This window comes from Plectropomus leopardus, chromosome 7 (assembly GCF_026936395.1).
Source record: "Plectropomus leopardus strain MGB_pleo_1.0 chromosome 7, ASM2693639v1, whole genome shotgun sequence".
NCBI classification, from domain to species: Eukaryota; Metazoa; Chordata; class Actinopteri; order Perciformes; family Serranidae; genus Plectropomus; species Plectropomus leopardus.
The window spans coordinates 31,093,651-31,114,750 of NC_142182.1; the positions used below are offsets into that span (position 1 = coordinate 31,093,651).

At 40.3% G+C, this 21,100-nt stretch overlaps 1 protein-coding gene across 2 annotated transcripts; it reads left to right on the forward strand.

Annotated features, from left to right (window-relative positions):
• Window positions 1–1,207: 1,207 nt before the first annotated feature.
• On the forward strand, window positions 1,208–19,350 carry rfx7b (regulatory factor X7b). Of its 2 annotated transcripts, XM_088080474.1 has the most exons (10): window positions 1,208–1,622; window positions 4,438–4,471; window positions 9,057–9,141; window positions 9,571–9,610; window positions 9,701–9,823; window positions 9,930–10,046; window positions 11,138–11,222; window positions 11,328–11,535; window positions 12,729–13,024; window positions 13,119–19,350. In XM_088080474.1, exons 1-10 carry the CDS (start codon window positions 1,495–1,497, stop codon window positions 16,491–16,493), a joined length of 4,491 nt encoding a protein of 1,496 aa, XP_087936600.1. In that variant the 5' UTR covers window positions 1,208–1,494; the 3' UTR covers window positions 16,494–19,350. The 2 variants fall into 2 exon arrangements, with proteins under 2 accessions (XP_087936600.1, XP_042351649.2); XM_042495715.2 differs by lacking the exon at window positions 9,571–9,610 and having other exon boundaries at window positions 9,057–9,142.
• The last annotated feature ends 1,750 nt before the right edge of the window (window positions 19,351–21,100 follow it).

A 21,100-nucleotide genomic window follows, 5' to 3' on the forward strand; every position in this document is an offset into this window, starting at 1 on the left:
CTGTGTCTCGGATTTCACCCGAAGGAAAAAATAGTAAGCTGTGTGATGAGCAAAGAGAAATCTGGCAACAGTCTGTTTGGTGTTTCAACATTTCATTGTGATCAGATCAGCAATCGATTGGTAGATTATTTGATCAATACACGCGCTGGTAGATGACCGGTTTACATGTTGAAGTGATATCATCCTGGCTGTTTACCCGTCATTGTGACTATTTGATCAACCAGCTTCCTGCAGCAGCGCCTCTGTCGGCTGACAGAGGAACTGCAGCGCTCATACCAGCGTCAAGTTACAGGAAAACACAATGAAAAACTAAAATCCCCGTTTTCATATTAAAACAAAACATTGTTAAAATGACAGGCACTTCAATTAATAGATTAGATCATTAGAATAGATCATTTTCTCTCTAAAAGGTCACACAATTTGCACGACATTCCCAAGAATCCAAGATGGCATGACTGTTGCTTTGGCAAACCTACAGTCCAAAACCTTTAAGATATTCAGTTTAGATGAAGAGGCTGGACCCAGCTAATGTTTTTGTTTTTGTTGCTGTTTTGTTTGAAAGAGTAACTACATTGATTGAAAGATGTTAAAATAATTGCCAATCAATTTTCATAATAAACATTTAGTTTCTGAAATCAGCTCCCCAGGTTCACCCAGGTTCACTATGTTGCAATACGTTTGAGCTCATGTGATTATTGCAGACTAATAAGCCTAATAAAATGTAAATGTTGTACTTACCAGATAGGAAAAAGTGGCAGTGACAGCTTTTATCTATCTATCTATCTATCTATCTATCTATCTATCGCCCCAGAGCCCTGACAATGAAATTGTAAAGATTAGATTTAGATATTCAAGATATAAACTTTCATTAAAAAAACAACTCACAAGGTAAACAAACAAGCAACCAATAAACAAACATGAAGTCAACACAACATGTAAATACACCAATGTATAGTATATATATATATATATATATATATATATATATATATATATATATATATATATATATATATATATATATATATATATATTGTTTTTGTTGTTTGTTTTTTTCCCAGACCAACATTAATTTGGTCACCCCCCTGCATGAACTCCGAGGACTCCCTGTTGAAGTCCCATGCTTTAGAAACGTCTAAATCTTGTGCTTTTATTTCGAAGGCTAAATCGCTGTGCACTTCCGGTCTCGTCTGTGCTACCTGCGCGTGACTTGACGCAGGCAGCTCGTCTGTAGCTGCTGCTGGCTGCTGCAGGCGTGCTATTTGCGGCAGCGGAGAGACCTCTGCGAAATGCCTTTTGTATTCCCGGGTGTTTTTTTTGGTTTAGTTTTGTGTTTTGCGAGGGTCAGCTCACAGTGTTTGTAGCCATGCTCTGTGGTGGATTCAGCGGGCTGTCCTAGCTGACTGAGCCGCTCCAGCAGCGGTGGGTCCGGTGCAGTGCACAGCCGGGGATGAGGCCTACTTGTTAAAGCTCCCCCACCACCCCTCCATCGCGATGGCTGATGATCAACAACAACCTGGTCAGAAGCCTGCCTCGGGATTAGGCTCTCTTCCAGCGCTGGTGCCAGGACTCCAGGGGCCCGAGGCGAACGCGTTACAGTTCAAAATAAAGAATTCAATTTGGTAAGGATGCAAATAATCCTCAAGCAGCCACACTGTCCTTTTCGCTAGCTGTAGCCTCATAATTAGCGTATCTAGCTGTGGAGTGGCAGGGAGGCTGTGTGCTGCACAAAGCGGCTGAAAATAACACGAGTGCCCCCGTGCTAACTGCACATATTTACCAGAAAAGCGACAACGGCGAGGAAAGCGTCGCTGCCTGCTACCTGTTTATGCATTAATAAAGCGTTACGTGTTGTTATTTACAGCAGTAGTAGCTATGATCATTAGCATCGAGCCCTAGGAGGCCATGTGATAGATGACACCACATCCACCGGTGGTGCTGATGCTCAGGATGACAGGTGTCAAACCGGAGAGCTTCACACAGAGACAGCCTCACACTGATTTAATGCTGCTCATAACAATACAACACAGTCTGCTGGTTTTGTTTTTATGCATGCTTAGTTTTAACAGTGGCTTTGGGAAAGCTCTATTATTTCTGCCTGACTCTCATCACCATGCACTACATTGTGACTGAAATAACTCGACATATTTTCGTCTTTATCCACTCAGATGTTATGACATACTCTTAGATGTTATGACATACTGTACTGTGGCTTTGGAAAGAAACTATTCACATTTTGCACACTTTTTAGATGTCATATAAAATGATCGTATACAGTAACTTACAGTGACTATGTGAAAATAAGCTATTGGGGGCTTTTTGTAAATGCAGTTAGAATTTCTAAAAATAAAATCGCACATTTTCATGAGTCTTTGCCAGGCATCATTTGGTGCCCCTGCTTTAATTATCCCTGAGATACCTCTAGGGATCTGTCTGAAATCTTTTATGAACTCCTATCAACTGAATGGTGCATTATAATTACTGTCCACCACATTATAGTGTCAAAGTTATTTAGTGGCTTTTTTTGCAGAAGACATGCCTTGATTTTACGGTGGAAAAAGTACAGGTGTAAATAATAATAATAAAGAGATGGTTAGCTGATTCAGTTTCAGGGTCTTGACATTAAAGGTATTCATGTTAATAGGGAGGATCTATAACAAAAAAATGTCTGAAATCATAATATGATCTACTGCAAATATCAAATTGCAGGAGGTGCAATCTTTTAAAGATAACACGTGAGTTAAAATGTCATTTTACATTAGATATTGTTGTGCTGCAGAGATGTCCTGGCCTACACATTATGTTCTGTAGACTGAAGAAAACGTATTTAAGTACAGATCGGCATAAAAGTTACACCAAAGTCACTTAAATGTTTTTCTTTAATTGGAATAATAACAAAATACTCTGATATCTCAAATCATATTGCAAATGAAATGTCAGTTTAAAATAATCGCAATCAGATCTTTTTTTTTTTTTTTCAAAATTGTTTAGCCCTCATTGTTATTATTAACATCTGTGCTTTTGCTACCATGACATGTTAAAAAATGTGAAAACAGGTCCATGGAACCATGAAATGAATCCCCTAATGCTTTTCACCTGCCAATGATGACGCAAAAAGCTCATGATTACTAAATGTCAAAAATCTCAATTTACGGCTCACTCCACAATAAACTATTGAGGATTGTAGTATTGCTTAGGGAGTGAATGAGGACACAGCCTTGATTGGAGTTCTTCTGGAGAAAACTAAGATGATTGGATGATTTGAAAAGGCACACACCTGTGTGTATAAGGTCTCAAAATTCACAGGAATTTCCAGACCAAGCTATTGATGTCTAAGGAACTCTCCGAGGTCCTCCGTGTTCCCAGCAGTACAGTGGGCTCCATCATAGTGAAACAGAGAAAGTGTGGAACCACCAGAGATCCTTCTAGAGCTTATTATCCATCTCAAGGCAACAAGGGTCGTAGTCCGAGAGGTGACAAAGAACCCAGAGGTCTCGCAGATCAAGAACTTTGTGCTGCTCCTCACCTGGCAAACACCATTTCTGCAACAAAGCAGAGTGGCGTGAGCATCCTGCTGTGGAGGTGCTTCTCTGCAGAAGATTGAATGCAGCCAAACACAACAAGGACTCTGAAGTAAACCCTCTCCAGACTGCACACAACCGCAGAGAGGGGACCACAGTGAAGGTTTGCCCTTCAGCAGGACGACGACTTTAAGCAGAAAGCCAAGACAGTGCTGGAGTAGTATTGGGATTTGTCTCTGAATGCCATTGAATGACCCATTTGAAGCTTGGACTTGAAGCCCCAAAACATCTGTGAGAGACCTGGAGGTGGCAGATCTTAGTACTCCTCATTCAGCCTGACTGAAGGGTAGAGAACCTGCCAGGAAGAAGACTGTCACGCCAAAGCTGATTGTGAATTAATGGTCTAAATTCTTCTGAAAATAAGAGATTTAGATTGTAAATCAATGTGAAAGACGGGTTTAATGTTTTAATATTGTTTATTCTGGCAGTTAATGATTTTAAAGTACTTTAAATCCATTGTGAATTAAATAAAGTGTGCATAAAGTGAAGGAGTCTGAATAATTTCTAAAGCCACTGCATATCACAATATCTGAGTAGATATAGAGAACAACAATGGCGCGTTATCATAATTTAAATCTCTTTGTGGAGTAGCGTCATAATTTAGGCTTATTTTAAAATTACAACGCTAAAGCTACGGTGGTAGATGAGGAATTCTAAATATCAAAACAAAAACTGGTATCAAATTTCTTGTCATGCTTTACATCATACAGAGAAAAAAGGTCACCAGGGACAGGAAATAAAAGAAAACTTAGTTGAAATGATTAAAAAAAAATCCTGCATGCATCAATTTTATTGTCATCCAAGTCATATTTATTGACATTTTTGGCTTTTGTTCTTTCTTTTTTTTCCATTGTAGCAAATCTGTACAATCAAAGGTGGACAGCATATTGGTGAGTATCCACAACACACTGTTTCTACTTTTACAAGCTGAGTCTTTGTAATGTGTCACTGAACTCTCTACTTTACCCTTATTATCAGAAAGTCATGTGTAAATGCTTATTGGTTGATCGTAAGAGCAGGTTTGCAGCTCACATAAATAAATATATGTTTCATGCCTAGTTGTAGGGTTGGACTATATATTGATATTATATTGTCAGCATTGTATGAGGCTAGATATCATCATAGATTTTGGATATTGTAATATCGTAACTGTTTAAAGGCTGCATTACACTACAGTGATTTGTTGAATGTACCAGACTGTTCAAGCTGTTTAGACAAAGTCGACATTATATCCACATTACTGCTGATAATTTATAAAAAAAATCCTTTTGTGTCAATATTGTGTGAAAGCACCAATTGTCAGCCCTCCAAAATAATTGCAATATCAAGGTATTTCATAAAAAATATTGTGACATTATACTTTACTCCATATTGCCGAGTTCTACTTAGTTGTCCTTCTATTTATAAATTACTCAAATGAAACCACGATGCTTAAATTTGCCTACTTAGTTTACATTACAGCAATAGATACAAAATGTTTTGTGATCATAACACTAAAATATATAATATTGAAGATGGAATAGTGAACATTATATTGGCCTGTAAATACACATAGATCCTTTTTTTGTAATATACAAATTACAACACTTTTTGGCACGGAAAGACAATATGTAATGAAAAATATTCTCTTTTTGCACATTTTGTTGTGTAGTAATCTGAGCTGAAGTGGCCCACACCTTGTATCCAGCAACAAAGCTGTAGTGACATCAAAGCTTCGTAATGAAGCTTTGTCGATTTTTTTGTTACTAGTAGAAAATACAGTTTCTATTTTAATTTCAAAAAGTCTATCTGGTGTTTGACAGATTCTGGCAGACAGTGTTTTTAGTCCCTTTCAGTACAAGTCCAGATAATGTAAATATATCCACCTTTTACCACGTCAGGTGCTTACACGCGGACACTGCTGCACACAGCATGTCAGACTGAGGCAAACAGAAGACGTCCTTTACACCTGGCAATCACATGTGTCTCACATGTGGATTGTGTTGAAATAGTGTGTAGAGTTGTAGGGTAAATATCAACAGTGTCATACTGTACAATAATATCTACATAGAATGTAAAGTTTTGGAGACAAAATAGGGCACTTAACAGTAATAATGTTCAGGTGAGGGTGTAATTTATTAAAGTCTGTCACCACATATTAAATCTTATATCAAGATGTCTGTGTACATAATGATAGAATATATTTTGGATTTATTCAAATAGTGTATCTATTTTTGGCTTATCTATTGAACTGAATAACTGACAAATCAAAGTACTCAATGGAAAAATCATGATAAGCCAATATTTTCATCAGCAATGGTAGACTTTTCAACCCAGAGAAAAAGAAAGCTAACATGCAAACGCTGCAACGGTTAGTCAATTAATCAGTTAATCAATTGAAAGAAAAGTAATTGCCAACTATTTTGATTATTGATTAATAGATCCGGCCATCTTTAAAGCAAAAATGTCAAACATTTACTGAGTCAAGCTTCTTACCGGAGAAATTTCCTGCTTCATTTGTGATGGTGTATGAAGATTTTTGGGGTTTGGGATAATTGGTTAGACAAAAGAAGCAATTAGAAGACAGCACTCTCTCTGACAAGCATTTTTCCCAATTCTATTATGACAACTTTTTGCATTCTAGTATTACCGTTTTTTAAAAACTTTTTGTAGGCTAAATTAGTAATCAATTTATCTTGCAAATATTCAGCAGATTATTCAATAATGTAAGTAATTATTAGTTGTTGCTCTGTAACACAGTATAACTGCATGCAAAAATCTCAAATCTATACATATACTGTGTATATATATATTTATATATATATATTTACACATATATACGTACATATACAGAAATACATATATATACACATACATACACACACACACACATATGTATATTTATATTTATTTATTGCCTCAAATAAAGATTAGAAAGACTTTTACGGTTTGACTACACCCTTCTCAATAAAAAAACATTTTTTTTCTTACATGGCTGCATGAATTAAAATAAAATAAAATAAATGTGCAGATAAAACAAGTGCAGAAGCAATTCAAACCACATTAAGTGACAAATGATATTATGGCCTTTGGCAGTTGGGTCTGTTAGTGTTGCTGTTGTTTGAACCTGAAATGTATATTACAGTGGAACCTGCAATACACAGGTGGCGCTTACATATTGTAGCTGATGGGTGAGTGTAAAGGTCATCTCAGAAAAACCAAGAAAACATTTAAGGGAACGGATGGTGCGAAAAGATTCAACCATCATTGTATAAGCAGAAAAGGACTAATTTACTCTAGTGTAGCTTGTAGCAACTGAGTGTAGTGAATAGCGTTTTCATTCATTGCTCATTGGCTGACAGCTCTCACCTCATTCATTCAAGTATTGGTTCCCCTAGCAACAAAGAGGCAAATAGAAAAGGAAAGAGGTAAGATGAGACCATTGTTAGAAACCAATTGAAAAGCAGTTGGGGGTGAATCAATAGTAAGGAGATTGTGAGCAACTGTCATACCTGTGTTGCATTTTACAATTGGCACTAAATGGAATCTAAATCACTAAATCTGGACCAGATAGCCTAAATTTTCTGCACACATAAATCTCTTTATCCAGTTATGAAGAGTCATTTGATCTATGTCACCTTCTTTCTCTATTCTCATGAGGGGTTTTGTTAGGATTTTATCATTTTTTTCAGTACAGTTTATTCTTTTCATCAGTTACAACTTTAATTGGTTCAGTTCTTTATCCACACTCTTAGGTTCTTTTTTACTGCTAAATAATTGCTTTAAATATATATATATATATATTCAGAACAAGATTAGGGAAGTAAGTTACTATTTAAAAGGAAGAATATCTTTTAAAAGGTATTTTCTGGGGATTTTTCCATTTTTCCCTTTATTGATAGGACAGCTGTAGAATGACTGAATGTAGATGTGAATGGGGGGTGATTACACAGCAAACACATTCCACAGGCTGGAATCAAACCAGGGCCGCTGTAAAGACCTCGGCATATGGGGCATACACTCAAGCAGGTGAGCTAGAGGCCGCCCCAAAAGTTCAGGTGTGAGGGATGTATACTCTACCTGGGTTGCTAGAGGCTGTCCCTCTTAAGACAAATCTAAACAGAGGGAGGAGGGGCTGGTTTGTCTCAGCAAACAGCCACATTTACAAGAATTTTCCAAATTTTAAGATACAGTTGCAAACTAAGCAAAGCAGTGATGGTCAGGACACATGGCTGCATCTTGACCTGCCTGAAAAAACACAAGGTCGGGCGCTTGGCTCTGCTCTTGTGCCTGTTCTGTGCCAACTTTCAAGGGCAAGGAGGCAGGTTGCATCTGTGGTTGCTAAGCGACCATAACCAGCACCGTATCATAGCCTACTTACCAAAACTCGAGAGCACAGAGCTGATCTTTATACACTCATATTTTCCAAGTGTGTATTGGCCTAAAACCTGGGTCTTCATTCAGCGGCGGGTCTGCGATTCCTTTTGGGTCCCCAGAGTTACTAGTTAGTTTAAATTATTTTTCAGTCATTTAAGTTTGTTTATTTATTTATTTTTTAAGAAGTACAAAATGTTTGCAAAAAGACAATAACATGACTCCAACATATCAGCAAACATAAATTGACCTATTCAGAAAATCATTTAAAAAAAACAAACATTTTGTTACAGTACACAACATCAATGATAACCCTCCATGAGCAATCATTTGAGCTAGTTTACATTAAATCTCAGTGCCACACTCATCCATAACAGGGAGGTGAACAAGTTTGCTTACAGTGAGGCTGCTGACTTAGCAGTCACCACCAAGCACAGGACCCAAAAATATTCCAAGAATTAAATCAAGTGTAACTCAATTTCAAACATTATGCAGGGGGTCTCCTCTTCATCTCTTGTTCAGCTGAAAACCCCTGGCTGTGGGACAGATGTGCATGTCGGGGTAACCTGCACTAAAAGGAGCCAGTAACATTGGAGCTTATCAATCTGCTGTCTTTAATCATTTAGGCCCAGAGTCTGTTTTAATAGCAGGTTTTGGTACCCATCCCAAAGATTCTTACTTAAAGCACTTTACTGAGGGGCCAGTTTGCACAATTGTTAGCAAATATACATTACATAATTGTTATTACATTACTGGTACAGACACTGCTCTTCACTAGGATTTTTTTTTAATTATGAAAAAATAAGATTAAAATAGAGAAAAAGAAGGGAAATAAACAAACAAAAAAAGAACAAAACAAAACAAAACCAAAATGCAAAACCCACCCAGCCTAACGCCCAGTAATAAATTAAAGGATATTATATTCAATCAATCAAAAATCATCAAATCAAAAGACATTACATTCTTGTTTTCTCCAATTATTGAATAAAAGGTTGCCAGAGTTGCCAAGTTCACCTATTCATTTATAATTCATCTCGTCCTCTCAAGATTAGATTTATAGATTCTGGTTGGGCTTTTTACGAATAATCGTTTGTCCCTCTTGTGATCATTTTATTTTTACAGCAAGATGTTGAGAAGTTTACAGACATCGAAAAACTCTACCTCTACCTGAAGTTGCCTTCTGGTCCCAGCAGTGGCAATGATAAAAGGTAAGCCACGGAAACACACACATACACCTTACTCAAGTTTTCCACTTTGCTCTTTGACCTTTTTTTTTTTCGTCTCACGCACACACGGCTGCTTTGTTGTGGCTCTCATTACATTATTGGCACTGTTGTCTCATTGCTTGTCTAAAGTTCAAGTCACGATCCACTGGCTACTTCATAGACACAGTTTAGGCTGCTAGCTCCTAAAAATGAAGTTTCACGTTTTTGACATTTTTGGGGGGTTGTTCATCACTGGTGAGTTTTTTGTTTTTTTTTAATGCAAAATCTTCATTCTTTTCTCAGCTGTATGATTGATTATCATTATGAAGCAAACCACTGATCTATGTAGATTTTTGCTATACCTAGCTGTCTGTGTTTCATTTGTTTCCCCATATCTATTCATCACCCCAACCCCCCAATTCTGCCCATTTGGACTGAGAATGAGAGGGGGTCCTCCACTCCTGGATTATGGTATTAAAGTTTCTGTATTAACAAGAAATGATGCATACAAATCGGGGACATTGCCTCACCAGATTTATTTCTCCTCTGTACCAATTTCAGTGATCAGAGTTCCATGTCGTCAAGCCGTACTCAACAGATGTATGCATTCAACTGGATACGGAATCACCTAGAAGAGCACCCAGAGACTTCCCTTCCAAAGCAAGAGGTGTATGATGAATACAAGTGAGTGTGTGACCTCACTGTGGCGCTGGGGGAGGTGAAGGCGAATGGAAAATGGGACGGTATGTATTTTACTTTTAACCTCACGGAGGATTGTCTTCTCTTGCAGGAGCTATTGTGACAATCTCGGCTACAATCCACTGAGTGCAGCAGACTTTGGAAAGATCATGAAGAATGTGTTTCCTAACATGAAGGCACGTCGACTGGGCATGAGGGGCAAATCCAAATATCCTTTCATTCTGACGAAACTAACCTAGAGTCTTAAGATGATTTTATTTGTCTTCGCTTAACTAAACTATGCCTGCATAGTTTTAAAAATGTGAGAAAGTTTGTTGATTCTGTTTGTCGATTGCAGACAGGTATTGGTGCCGTTAAGTTGACAAGATTAACCTTTGAAACCTGAGCAAGTTATTTTGATTCCTTTAAAAAAAAAAAACATAGGAGGAATGTAATGAGCTACTTAACAAGACATGGCCCAAAAATTAGCAAAAAATAAATAAAAAAGTTGCAAGAAAATTACCTGAACATAAGCCAAAAAACAAATAAGAAAACTATGCAGAAACTGCTGCAAAAATATTTATTTTATATGTTTTCTTATAGTTTTTGTGTAACATAATTTTTAATAAAATATTATATTTTTTTTATTATTGTTGTAGTTTTCTAGACATTTTTTCCTATTTCTTTTTATTATTTTCTACAGACCTCCTGGCTTTTTAAAAATATTTTCCGGTCAAATTTCTTGCAATTTGTGGACTTTTTTACCAAGTTGGCCAAGTCAAACCAGTTCAGTTTTTAAATGGTCATACAGCTTGTGAAAGGCATCTGAACACAGCACAAGAAAACTTCAATCCAGGTTTCAAAGGGTTAAGCAGATCATAACATTTTCTGCTTGCAATGTGTAACTGTGTAAAAGGGATAGTTCAGATGTTTTTTAGGTGAGATTGTAGGAGGCACTTATCCATAGTCAATGCACTACTTGCGGTAGATTTTCAGGAAATATTCTTGTAGATTTTACTAATTTCTTGCTAATTTTGTAAATTGAAGGAAATCAGGCCAATTTGCTCAGGTTTCAAAGGTTAGCAGTTGTTCCAGTCGAGCGCTGGAAAGCTGTTTTTTGGCTTTGATGGTTTGGGGTTTTTTTCGTTAGTTATTTTTAAGTTCATGATTTCTTTCAGATTTTAAAAGATGGTAACTTCTTGCTTTGGCCTAAAGGAGGATAAAGGAAAAGACAAAAGACAAGAATTTGTCCAGACCCGACCTAAAGTCAGCACCTATGTCCACAATCAATACATGTCAGACACCTTAACTCCTTCTCACATACTGTTATAGCGGGTTAAGGAAGAAAGCTTTTGTTCACATGCCGTCCTTACCCAATCTGGATCTGCAGAAATCTGGTGATGGGGTAAGCTACACTGCAAAAAAACAACTTTGTAAAACATCCAATTAAATATCTGGTTACACTTTTAAAAAGGCCTGCTGCTCATCCACCTGCTGCTCTCCCCTGTAGTGTGAGCTGATGGAGGCGACGGGCCAGTCCCCGAGCGCTGAAGATGAAATGAGATCTGCAGCCTGCGGACTGGTGTGTGAGTGGGCCCAAAAGGTCCTGAGTCGTCAGTTTGACAACGTGGAGGACCTGGCCCGCTTCCTGCTCAACAGCCACTACATTGGTACTAAGTCCATGGCTGCACTCACTGTTATGACCGGAACACCCACGGGTAAACTTGTCCTCTGATCTGCTGGAGTTGTGATTTTTACTCTTGTCTGTGTGTTTGTGAGGTTTGTTGTGTTCTGCGCATCATAGTTGACAGCATCGTATTGAAGTGTTATTTGAGGAGTAAGATTTTAAGTTGGAAAGGCTCTTAAAAAGTACAATTTCATGTTTTCATGTGTGATTATGTATCGAGTGTTTTCGTCATGAGTTTCCATATTTTTCTCCCAAAACGGTGCAAGCACACAGTTGTCAGCTGCCCATGGTGCTGAAAATGTAATGACGTTAACTCAGCTGTCTGTAAATCATGTCTCATGTTAACTAAACGTTTGCGATCATATACCTAGATCACGGTAGAGAAGCGCAACCTGATTTTCATTCATTTCAAGGGACTGACATTGCATCTGCCTTCGCAGGTCTGCACCTCACTGTCTGTGCACTCATTAGATGTGAAAGTACACTCAACAGTTGGGTCTCGCCTGACAGCCGTTTAGCACAAATTAAACCAACCTAAATTCAAAAGATTCAATTTGATTCAATTCAACAATTCTCTTTACCCTTTCTCAAAAAAAAACAACAAATCATGTTGTCTTTTACTTTCTGTAGTCACTTACACATCCTTGAATAAGATCTCATTGAAAATTGGAAGTTCTCCATCAGTGGAGAATAATAATTAACTGGCTAAAATGGCCAACTCCTTGCCTGGGTACCAGACAAATCTGTAAGCTCATGTTTCATTTGCAAATACCTCAGGTCCTCCTTTCTTTCAGACGGATTTAAAGCCGATCTGGGGCAGGTTTGATATGGGGGTTGCCAATGGAGTGCCACCAGCTTGGGCGGTGAAAAAAATCTTTTAAGATTTTTTAAAGATTTTTTAAGGGTCCGTATTTTCTGTGAAGATGTCTGATGGGCCAGGTTTGGGCTTAAAGTTATGTGAAATTTTTTTTCTGCCCATTGACAACTACATCCACATGGTGTTAAGAAAATTTCTCCCATACTTTACAGTTTTTGATTTAGGTTAAAACATTTTTTAGTTTTAAGCATTTGGTACTTTGCATAACACTTTCTTTGCTTATATGTGGCATTTAAAGTCCAGAACTGTTGAACCCATCACTATAGGCTGCACCTGGATTGAAGTGCTTTGCTCTTCCTGACACAGTATCCTTGCTGATCACCATTCCGGGTTTTTTTCCTCGACAGGAATGAAGACGCCAACTCCAGCCTCTGCGTTTGTGCCAACAGCTGAGACAAACTCTTTCCAGCCCCAGGTGAAGACCCTGCCCTCTCCCTCTGTTGACGCAAAGCAGCAATTGCAGCGCAAAATCCAGAAGAAGCAGCAGGAGCAGAAGCTCCACTCGCCCCTGCCTAGTGAGACCCAGGTCAAGAGAACAGAGGCCAGTACCCCTGGACCAACCATCCCTTGTGGCAGCCCGGCTCTGCTCTCCCCCCAGCCCACCATTGGCATCGTGGTAGCAGCTGTCCCCAGCCCAGTCACGGTATGTGGCTGAATTTCTCCCTCTAATTATTCTTAGAGATGTTTTTGACAAATGTGCCGAGGTCTAATTTTATTTCTCATTGTTCTCCTCCCAGGTACAAAGAGGCAGGCAGTTGATGACCTCACCCAGTCCTGTAGGGACGACAGAGGGAAAAGTGTTGCCTGTGAACTTCCAAGTGGTCACTCAGTCTCTTAAACAGTCCCCCAAAACTCCCCAGAACATCTCAGCTAGTCCTGTGGGTGACCGGCTGGCACGACACGGTACGCGGTATGCACAAATTCTGCCCAAGCCCTCTGCCACCAGTGCCATCACGCTGCGCTCACCCCCCACCCTGCTCATCACCAACAGCCCCATAAAAACTGTGATGCCAACTCCCCACGTCAGCTCAGTCAACGTGGTGAAGATGACGGCCATTGCTCTGGCTCCCAGCAGCAGCAGCACAACTGTGCGTCCTGCTTCGGCAGGTGTGAATACCACAGCTGCTTCGGAAGATTCCCAGCAGCCGCAAAGCGGGAGCTCGGCCACCCCGCAGTCTCCGGCAATCAGACCCAGTGCCCCAGTGTCCACCCCAGCTGTCTCCACTGACACCAAAGCGGTGTCTGAAGCTGGAAATGACAGTAACCCCACCCATGGCACAGAGAAAACTGCTGCTGGGGCCAAAGAGGAAAGAATGGCTAAGTTCAGGGCTGCTAGCGAGCCAAGCTTCCTGATTAAGTGTTCCCCCGGACCAGACAAAGGGTCAAGGATTAAAAGTGACCCCACATCCCCTCCCATCTCGGTAGCTGTAGCTGGGACTCAGGACAGCAATAACAGTAACTGCCATGACAGTACTTTGTACTTGACTGTTGATAATCAGAACTCCAATGGCAACACATCATCCAATGGCTCCTCCGCTGTTACCCCAACATCGAAGGATCCCTGCCTAGATGCCAAGAGCCCCAGGAAGCGCACAGGCCCGGGCGGGGAGTCCCATGTGATTCCTGTGAAGAGAGTGTTTATCTCCCAGCAGCCACTGGCTGTAGTTGACAATCCCAAACCTGGAGTCAGTGCTGCATTGAAGAGGATCCCCAGACCGGGAACCCCTGCCAGACCAGAGAGTGCCCCCTGCAAAGTGACTGTGAAACACACCTCCATAGGGCCCACACAGATCCTCGCACTCTCTGACTCACCCATTACACACACTGAGGGCTCCCAGACTGTTGTCAAACCCCAAGCCTTGGTGGTGAAACGCGAAGATCATTCTCTCAGCACTGACACCAGCACTGGAGCAGCTGGAAACAACACGTCGGATCAGGCGTTGCTCCGGCAGATCACCGGGGACCCTCATGCCATACCAGCCAACTCAGGAGCACACGAAGCCTCTGTGATGAGTGACTTAAAGAGCACAATATGGGAGGAGGGACAGCTCGATGAGCTTCGGAAGCAGGCGTTTGCGCAGCAGATACCAGCAGAACACAAACAAGCCCCTACTGACCAACTTTCCATCATAGCTCAACCCACCGAGGCCTCAAGCCAGCTCACCCTCACACAGGAGATGGTTGACTTTGCAGGTTCTCAGCCTAACATGGACTACTTCCCGTTCAATGACGACGACATGACCCAGGACAGCATCGTGGAGGAGCTGGTCCAAATGGAGGAGCAGATGAAGCTGAAGGGTCTGTTTGGTGGCTGTGTCGATGTGTCTTTACAAGGCCAGTCAACCAGCAGTCAAGGCTCCATCCTGAACGCTCACCAGGCTGGTACTACCTTCTTCCACTCTGCCCACAGCAGCACCACTCCTGTCCAGACTCCCACTCCAACACCCACCCCAACTCCGACACCCACCCCCACCTCTGAGATGACGCTTGGGCACAGCTTGACGAGAGAGAGCCCCTGCTCCCGTTTGGCTCCCATCACCCCTGTGGATGGAGCCATGGGTCGCCACACCCCCATCAGCACGCCACTGTCCAACTGCAGCAGCAGCGTCCCTCCGAGTCCGGTGGAGTGCAGGAACCCTTTCGCGTTCACTCCTATTAACTCAAGCATCACAGGTTATCATGATGCCAGTATTGTCTCAAGCAGCCCTGTAAAGCCCATGCAGAGGCCAATGGCGACACACCCTGACAAGGCCAAACTGGAGTGGATCAACAACCGCTACAACAGCAACTCTGCAGGTCCGTTGCCCAACCACAGCATAGGCATTCTGCCCAGCTACCAAGACCTGGTAGATGACCAGTTTCGTAAGCCACATGCCTTTGCAATTCCTGGCCAGTCATTTCAGGCTCAGTCAAGACAGGATGCTGCTCACTTTGGCCGTTTGACCCCCATTTCCCCGGTTCAGCAACAACAACAACAGCAGCAACAACAGCAACAACAGCAAGTGGTAACTACTCCTACCAAACAGGAGAGTTTTGCTGTGCCTGCACCCTTAGACAACAAAGCATCAACCTCATCTGCGTCCAGTACTTTCCGTTGCCGCAGTGTCAGCCCTGCAGTTCGCCAGAGAAACTTCAGTGGCAACACCGGCCCTCCAACCACAACAACCACCAATTCCACCACCACAACCACCTCCACTCGAACCGTGGTTTCACCCTTTAACTCCCCCATCACCTCCGAGGTGCTCAGCATCCTGTCCAACAGCCAGACGGTCAGCTCTGTCCACAGCATGGTCCAGCGTAGCCAATCTGTGCCCCTGAACATCATGATGCAGAGCGAGATGCTGCCTGTGCAGGGTCAGAGTAACACCGCCAAAATCACCAACGTTCTTCTCAGCAAGATGGAGGCGGATGGGGATGATTCTGTCCGTGGCCTGGGTATAAACAACCTCCCCTCTAACTACACGGCCCGCATGAACCTCACACAAATCCTGGAGACTACTCCTGGCTTCGCTGGAGGAAGCACTCACCAGACTCAGCTGCCTGTTAGCTCCAGCCCTGCTGCCTTTGAGCTCCAGCAGCACGGCTACCTCACCACTGGCAGTGGAGAACAGGTGAATTTCTCCACTGGGGACAGCCAAGCACAAACAGGTCCTGGTGAGCAAGACCAGCAGCAGCAGCAGCAGCTCCAGGAGAATCCTGTGCAGACACAACCACAGCTCCTCCTCCAGAGCACACAGCAGCAGGAGGTGGAGGACGAGCAACAGCAGCTGGATTTCAACAACACTGTCAAGGACTTGCTGGGGGACGATGGCCTCAACCCCAGTTCCCAGTTGGTAGGTCAGGTAGCTTCGGAGCTCAATGCTGTGGCGTCTGACTTCTCAAACGACATCAGACTGACCTCAGATCTGTCCAGTAGCATCACTGACCTTAACACGTTGGACACCAACCTGCTGTTTGATCCGAACCAGCAGCAGGAACAATATGAAGACTCAACACTGGAAGAGCTGAAGAACGACCCGATTTTTCAGCAGATATGCAGTGATACTGTGAACTCTGGCTTTGACTGGCTAGAAAGCAAAGACCAGCCTACTACAGTAGAGATGCTGGGCTAATGTTATCTTTTACTCCGTATGATTTCTGTTCTCTGTTGTTTGTTTGGTGCGTATATAGTTGATCCGTTTTTAAACCATAGTTTGTTGGGATTTGTCTGGACTTTGCCATTCGTTCTGTTAAAAGTGCCAGGCTTACCAGAAAATCTCTCCTACTGACATTTAGTTACTTCCCTCCTTTTTTTTATTTTTCACACTCGTCAGTTTTACGCACTTCTGTCCCTCATCGGAAATTAGAAATGTAAGCATTTCAAGTAAAAAGTGTGAGTACTTGGTGGCAGCATGCACTTACAAAGAGAAGGTTTGTATGGTATGAATATTAAGATAAACATAATCTTCCATGTTATAACCAATCAATAATGCAATATTTGTATTTAACAAACACGTAATGAAAGAAAGAGATGGGTAGAAAATTTGGCACAAAATACCAAAAAAAAAAATGCTGTTGTATACTATTTTCAGTGTGCAGTTGAAGTACAACCAAATGGAGACAATATTGGGATTGTAGTATATGCACATAATAGTTGTAGTACATTTGCCTGCCATATCTGAATATTAAAAAGGGTAGCATCTTGTGCTGCCAGGTGCTGAATTTATGACATAATCTTTATACTTTATCATATACCAAAATCAGTGGAAAAACTGATTCACATCTGAGCATTGTCCAAGAGTGAAATTTTTCTTAAAGCCTATACTTCTTGTACTGTTTAATATCTTATAAAGGGAGTAGATGAATCAGTAGGGAGAAGATGGGAATTCAGGCCACTTTGTGGACTACACATGGAAAGGAATCAACAACTGGCTGCCTTATTCCCAAAGTCCAAGGCCTTATGCCATCTGTAGAGAGACTGTATATAGTATAATGTTAAGAATCTTCTGAACCATCCAGAGCTTCATCATATCAAGGCAGCTGTTACTCTGACATTTTCAGTACTCTTTCTTATTGTTTTGCAGTGTTACAATATAGATGCATATTGTATAGGCTAACGACTACACTGTGTGTGCCCTTATCAGTAAAGGATTTAGAGGAATTTGATATGCTGTCCATAAACCATGGCAGGCACACTTTCAGTCATGAGATTTTTTGTTTTTTGGCATGCTATATTCCCAGCTTGGTTTAAGAATATCGATGGTATGGAGAAGGCTTAGTTACACAGAAAGCTAGAGGCTGACATTTCTGTTTTGACGTCATCTTGAGATCAAGAGGAAACAAAATTATGTTTGTGGAGAACCCAGCCTTATTTCCATACCAAAGATGATCTGTTTGAATAACATAAGAGATTATTACACATAGAGACACTCCTAGTAGACATTAACAACGCGAGAAACGGGCAGCCTCTGAGATATAAAAGAGTTTTATTGCATTTGGGTAAAAATGGTTGAGTTGCGTAAATCTTATGTACAGTATGTAAATTTGTGAAATGGTCACTGTCCTATGTTTTATAGGTAACCATGGACCTGAAAGCATGTTGAAACCATCACTGCTAGCCAGGTAGGCTATGTGATACAGTAGGATGCTTGCTTGAGTTTTTGGCTATTGTCAATGTTGTATAAGTCATGTTTAAGCTCCATCTGTAAATAGGATAGATACATAGAGATTTGATGTATCAAGACACTATATTATGGCCATTATTCTAGCTAAGTATGTGCCATTTAAAAGAAAAAAAAAGCTTAACAGATCTATAGTCGGCAAGATACTGTATGTTGTGTGTTACATTTCTGGCTCAATGTGTCGTAAAAGTAATGCTGTCTGGTCTCGCTTGCTGATTTTATTTTTACTTTTTTTCTATTCAAAGATAATAGGTCTCTGCGGTTGCAGAAGTGATGTGTGCTTTGAGCAGGATCAATAGCATGGTATATTGAGAAAAAAAAGTTGTGATACTGTTAGCTGGTTGCAAACATCTCTGTGACAGACATTGTGCTCAAAGCCTTTCAGCAGACACTGGAAAAAAAAAACAATTAACATATTTCAACAAACTTTGGAGGTTCACATTATTGCACTAAATTTTTATGACACATGGCTTTGCCACATCTTTATGGACAAATGTAATGATGGATGCCCACAAATAAAAAAAAGACAAAAAATATTTTTTATGACAAGATGAGTAGGGAAATGTCACTCAGTCAGAAAGTCAGAAAATGACTAATTGTCTTGTAGCAAAATGTGCATTAATCTCAGTGAGATACACATTTCTTACTCATTCTCATACATGAGAATATAAAGCATTGAGGGGAAAAAAAAGTTCAACAACCTTTTAAAACCTACATGCTCATTATGTTGATAAATGATTGTACGCACGCATGTGTGATGACTTCTGTTGTACTTTGTATTCTTGGTAACCACTGTCTTCTGTGATTTGGGCAGGTTCTGTTAACCAGACTGGCAGTGCTAGTTTCATGAGTTACGTTACTTTTGTTGTGTGCTGTTTACTAAGTTAATGTTGTTCTATATGTTATGTTGATGACTGTTTTCTGTTGATTTTACATCTTCTTATTTTGCAAAAAAAAAAAAAGATTTGTGAAGAAATTTAACATTTTCTTGTAACCTTTTCTTTAACAATAAGGCACTGATATTAGAATTTGAATGAAGGAAATGCACCTCTTTATGAGTATAGGAGCTCCATCAAGCAGTGACTCTGATTCTTTACCTTTGACTGACCCAGAACCAACTCTGTTTGACTATCTTGTCCATTTCTACCAGTAGAAAAAAAAACCCTCCTCTGTGGTGTTGTCTAGTGTACTGCTTAATGTACAGTAGCTTGTTAATATTGCAAACGCGTTGTTTCTTTTTTCAATGGAAAGTACTCACTGGTGAGATTTTTAAAGTGGTTTTAAAAGCCAATAAACCTTTTTTAAAGAATGTTCTTGTGTTTTTACGTGCTGATGATTTTGTATTTTATTGCAGTAAATAAAAAGATGCTTCAGAGCATGGAAGAAAATAACTTTACAGGACTTAGGAGTCATTGACTACATTGACATGCACAACATATTCCGGTTTTTGTCCTTATTCCAAAAAAGGCAGCAGTCTTCTTCTACGAGCTGTTTACATGGCTCATGAAAATTAATATTCCACAAATATTCTAGTTTGCATATTCCAAATTGCATTCCCTAACATGTTCAAAATATAGAAAAGTGGAATTAGGTGAAGCTTTTTCTCCCATTTTGCTTGCAATGCATCACAAAAGTGTATTTTCAAAGATTTCCAACAGACACACATTGTTATAGACGCACGTTCCTAAGGCACTGTATACATGTTCAAAGAACACTATTAAAATGTGAATAATATTGACATATCCCACATCTTAATCAGAAAATTTTAAGTATGAAAAAAGCCCTAATTTGAAATCTCAAATAAGCTGCTCACATCACACGTATCAAATTCAGAATACTGTCATATTTGGAGTAATAGTGTGATATTTGTGTGCATGTAGCCGCCGCTCCCACTGCAGTTCATAGTTTTCATAATTAATATTTGAAGTGGTTGATTTGTTAGTTAAACAATTTGGGTTCTAAGTGTCATATTGAGTACTTTTTAGATTGTCATCAGATAGTTAAAGATTTTAGAAAATAAGAATATAACATGTCTCTTATACAAACATTGCAAGATAAAAACAAGAAGTAAGTAAAGGATTAGGCAAGAGGGAAATCCAGGCACTCCAAAAGTATACTAACCTGTAAAACGAGGAGGATTTACATTAAAAAGCCTTTATTATAGTGGCTAAATCATTAAAAAAAGCCAACACGTGTCAACCAAACACCGGCCTTCGTCAGGGCTTCAAAATCATGGGTAAAGGATTAAGTAAAGGATTATTTAGTATAACATCTTTCAGAGAGAGGGCACAAAGTGCTTCACAGGACTAAAAATGTTATAATAAAAAATAAGACCACAAAAACAGTGAAAAGGAAAGAAATAAACATAAACACCAGCAGATTTTAAAAACAATAGACAAGTTTTGAAACACAAAGTTTTGATTGGACTGGATCCAGCTTATGTCGTGATGATACTGATTTTTCCAAAGATGCTAATAATGCTGTTTATTTGCCCACTATTTTAATATTTAAACAGTCAGGTCTATGCAAATCTTTCTATCACCCCTTTTGGCATAAGATCAGAGGTCATCTGCTCTTCAAATGACCTCTCGGGTCAGTGGGGGGGTGGCCTCTGCTAGAGCCACTCTCCAGCCAATCAGAGCCCAGTTCGTTGGTCCTCTGCTCTACTTTCCCAGGGCCTCATGATATTCATAACATGTTAATGACCTTAACCCTATTGATCACGGCCAAACAGACTGACCTTTAGCCATGTGGAGCCCAGGGGTAACTCCACCTACGCACCACAGCATTTGGCAACGTGAGTCGACAGATTTTATAAACAGCGCAGCATCATGTTTGTATACATATTGTCAATAACCAGCAAGTGTAAAGCTATAGATAAAGTGATGCAGCAATACAGATAACTCCTGTTTTTCCTTGTTTTCAGAATAGACATCTTGCCATCATTTCTCAACAGAATTGATTGGTTTTATAAAGAAGATTTATTTTGGTGATCACAGAAACAAAATTGCTTTTTTTTTCATCTATGCCAACTGATATGTGTCTATCGCCTAAGTGTT

What these genes read in the sequence shown, in the direction of transcription:
- rfx7b (XM_088080474.1), top strand. Translation starts at nt 1,495, where the DNA reads ATGGCTGATGATCAACAACAACCTGGTCAGAAGCCTGCCTCGGGATTA. An exon ending in GAGGTGTATGATGAATACAA is followed by an intron (nt 9,824 to 9,929) that starts GTGAGTGTGTGA and finishes CTTCTCTTGCAG; the next exon opens with GAGCTATTGTGACAATCTCG. An exon ending in GGCATGAGGGGCAAATCCAA is followed by an intron (nt 10,047 to 11,137) that starts ATATCCTTTCAT and finishes ACTCCTTCTCAC; the next exon opens with ATACTGTTATAGCGGGTTAA.